This window comes from Silene latifolia, chromosome X (assembly GCF_048544455.1).
Source record: "Silene latifolia isolate original U9 population chromosome X, ASM4854445v1, whole genome shotgun sequence".
NCBI lineage: Eukaryota > Viridiplantae > Streptophyta > Magnoliopsida > Caryophyllales > Caryophyllaceae > Silene > Silene latifolia.
In genome coordinates, this window is record NC_133537.1 from 332,254,789 (window position 1) to 332,258,583 (window position 3,795).

The window sequence follows — 3,795 nt, forward strand, 5'->3', positions numbered from 1 at the left end:
TGTGCCTCGGCTGGGACAACTAGCCATCCGGGGCACATATCCGCGAACTCATATCCAAGACCCCTCGGCGGCGAGTCAACAGGGCCCGCCGGCCTGCCATGGGTCCCTCGGCCGAGGGCAGATCAGTCTTTCCACCTGCTAGCCACTTGGCCACTTGGCCACTACGTGACAAAAGGTGAAAGTCTATAAATACTCCTCAACCCTCATTGAGGAGAGGATCCACAATTTAACCTAAGAATCACTATTCATCTGGTAATATCTTCCTTATCTCTCTACAATATATACTTCGCCAAGTAACAACAACTTACCTCTCTAAGTTACTGACTTGAGCGTCGGAGTGAGTTCGCTCGGTCCAAAGCCGAGCCCTCAGTTTGTTCACTGTTTCAGGAGACCGAAAGGAGAAGCCAACCAAAGACGTCATTCTACAAGCACGGGTGGTAATAAATAACTGCTCTGGAATTACACCCGGAACAGAAACAATTGAACAACATTATTATCAACCTATTTAAACATGTTATATATTTGATTTTGCATGGCTCCCCTAGCCTTTAGACTAAGAAATTTAGCTACTCATATTAAAATGCAAATTGTAAACTAAATTATAAGGAATGCTAAACATGGTTGTATGATTTATATGGATTAGATGATATAACATGTAAAAGGAAAAATGCTAATGTAAAATGAAGTACTTAATTATAAACTATGTGGTAACTAAATTAGTAATTAATGTGAAATTGCAAACTTAGAATTAGAAATACCTTATTGGAAGAGAACTTATATGGAAGAACAAATAACAATAACCAAATGCTTGAATAATAGTTTGTAGTACAAATGTTGAAAGATTAACTAATGGAATGCTTAACAACTTGTAAATTAAAATGAGAAAACTAATGAGAGAAAATATAATGCTTTAGGCTATTGTAAGTAAACTTAGACGTGAAAAATGATATGCATAAGCCTTGGAATACCTCTCCTGTTTATAGGAGAGGAGAAGGAAAACGTAAACAATCAATGAGCATGCGGCCCCGATCGGGGTTGGGCGGCCCGGATCGGGGTCGTGGTTATCCGGGTATTTTGGCTTAAATTCTTGTTTAATGCTTGAAGGAATCCAATGTTTCCGATAAATGATCCTTAATGCACCCGGGTAAATGCTTCATCTATCATGTTTAGAGCTCCCAAAAAGTATCCTAAGCATGTTGGAATCTTATGCTTTCCACCTTGACTTGGACTTGAACATTGGGCTTTGACTTTTGCATTAGGCTTCAATTGTAATTCTCACTTCAATCCAACAAATCTTCATGCAAACACCCATTCAAACACTTCCATGCCAGTCCAATATTAGGTCTTGTTTAGCTTAGTGGACTTAGTATACAAAATGATAGGAAAAAGCCTCTAAATGCTTAGATTCCTACAAAAACATGTTAAGACAAGCAAATACACTAGAACAACAAATATTAGCTTATGACACTATGATAAGTGCTAAATAACAAATAAAACGGAGCTAATATAGGGGATGAAAGTATATAAAATATGCACTTATCACTCACCGAAAAAACATATCCTGCCCTACTTTTTCGTACTCTCAGAGTTGTGCTCAAGCAACGTGCCTGAATATCAAGCTCTACTTCTAGGATTGAAAATGGCCGTTGGAATGGGCCTTAAAGACCTGGATATTTATGGAGATTCTGAACTGGTGATTAATCAACTAACAGATGAGTATAAAGTGAAGAAAGAAAATCTCATACCACTCCATAATTTAGCACGTCTGTTGCTGGAAAGGCTGGACTCTATAATTTTAGAGCATGTACCTAGAAGTGACAACAAGATGGCAGACGCTCTCGCAAATCTCGCTGCCACTTTGGCACTGGAGGCAAACATCCCATCTCCAGTCCCAATTTGCGAATGGGTAGTGTCTCTAAAAGATCACAAATCGATGGAAGAGTTTAATGCAATTTTTGTGCACGAAATTGACAAGGAGGATTGGCGCCAACCCATCATCGAGTATTTAGAACATAATAGGTTGCCTGACGATCCGAAGCATAAAACGGAGATTTGACGTCGTTCTGCTCGTTTCATCTGTTATCAAGGCACCTTGTACAGAAGGTCGTTCAATGAACTTTGGCCCCGATGTTTGGACGAAGAAAAGGGACTTCAGGCCATGGAAGAAGCTCATGCTGGAGTATGCGGTGCTCACCAGTCAGGACCAAAACTATGTGACCGGATCAAGAGGATGGGTTATTATTGGCCCACCATGGTCAATGACTATATGAAATATGCAAGAAGATGTGATGCATGTCAATTTCATGGTACTTTCATACACTCGCCACCGGAACCGCTTCATCTTACTGTGACATCTTGGCCATTTGAAGCTTGGAGTCTTGATGTGGTCGGACCAATCATCCCAAAATCATCAGCTGGACATGCCTACATTTTAGCAGGAACAGATTATTTCTCAAAATGGGCAGAAGTTGTCGTCCTTAAAGAAGTAAAAAAAGAAAATGTTGCGGACTTCATCCGTAACTACATCATTTATTGTTATGGTATTCCAAAGTTTATTACCACTGATAACGGTAAGCCTTTCTTTAACAAACTCACAAGGGCGCTTTGAGAGAAATTCAAGTTTGCACATTACAAATCGTCAATGTACAACGCCCCAGCTAACGGCCTCGCTGAAGCTTTTAATAAGACTTTGTCCAACCTACTGAAGAAAGTGGTGTCAAAGAACAAACTAGATTGGCACGAAAGACTAGGCGAAGCAATGTGGGCATACCGAACAACGTGTAGGACCGCTACCCAAGCAACACCATATGCTTTGGTGTATGGAGTTGAAGTTGTTCTCCCTCTCGAGCTGGAAATTCCTTCCCTTCACATCGCGATGCAGATGGAACTGACTGAAGAAGAAAATGACAAACTCCGTCTCGCAGAATTGGAAACTTTAGACGAAAAGAGGCTTGATGCACAACAAAAACTCGAGTGTTATCATGCACGCATGTCAAGAGCTTTCAACAAAAAGGTCCGTCCTCGGGCATTTCAAGTGGGAGATCTTGTATTAGCGGTACGTAGACCCATCATCACAACACACAAGACCGGAAACAAATTTACTTCCAAGTAGGATGGACCGTACGGGGTACATGAAGTTTATACCAACGGCGCATACAAAGTAGTAGACAACGAAGGAGTGCGGGTTGGACCAATAAATGGCAAATTCTTGAAACGTTACTACGCTTGATGTAATTGTTAGTGTCAAAAAAAAAACGTCCAAAAAAAAAGTGTAAAAAAAAAAAGAAAAAAAAACGTCCAAAAAAAAGTGTAAAAAAAAAAAAAACGTCCAAAAAAAAAGTGTCTTTCTTCCAAATAAAAAAGAAGTGTCGAACTACGTTAGCTTGATCTTGTAAGCTGTTATTTAACACTTTATGGGTACGTAGGCAACTTGAGTGAACATGTAGCTCGAGTGCAGCCACACCAAAAAAAAAATCATCATTGCCTTTCGTCAAACTACGTTGGCTTGATCCTGTAAGCTGTTATTTAACACTTTATGGGTACGTAGACAACTTGAGTGAATATGTAGCTCGAGTGCAGCCACAAAAAAAAAATAATTGGTCTCCCTTGTGACGGGTTACCATTTGTGACGGATATTTTATGAGATAAAATGGTAACAAAATGGGTTAGTGGAGAAAGGGGACCACATGAATAGTGTTGCAGAGAGAGAAAAAATGGGTACATTATGAGGTAAAATGGTATCCGTCTTCAGCTTGTGACGGATATGTGATGTCTTCAATGAGAATTTGTGAAAAA

At 39.9% G+C, this 3,795-nt stretch overlaps 1 protein-coding gene across 1 annotated transcript; it reads left to right on the top strand.

Annotated features, from left to right (window-relative positions):
• The first annotated feature begins 1,639 nt into the window (after positions 1–1,639).
• Positions 1,640–3,112, top strand: LOC141620877 (uncharacterized). Its single transcript, XM_074437633.1, has 3 exons — positions 1,640–2,001; positions 2,101–2,570; positions 2,658–3,112. The coding sequence occupies exons 1-3, from the start codon at positions 1,640–1,642 to the stop codon at positions 3,110–3,112; spliced, it is 1,287 nt and encodes a 428-aa protein (XP_074293734.1).
• Positions 3,113–3,795: the final 683 nt, after the last annotated feature.

Bases quoted from the DNA above. Each gene is read 5' to 3' on its own strand.
- LOC141620877 (XM_074437633.1), top strand. From the start codon at position 1,640: ATGGCCGTTGGAATGGGCCTTAAAGACCTGGATATTTATGGAGATTCT. The intron at 2,002-2,100 runs GTATTTAGAACA...CACCTTGTACAG, and splicing joins TGGCGCCAACCCATCATCGA to AAGGTCGTTCAATGAACTTT. The intron at 2,571-2,657 runs GTAAGCCTTTCT...ACAACGCCCCAG, and splicing joins GTTTATTACCACTGATAACG to CTAACGGCCTCGCTGAAGCT.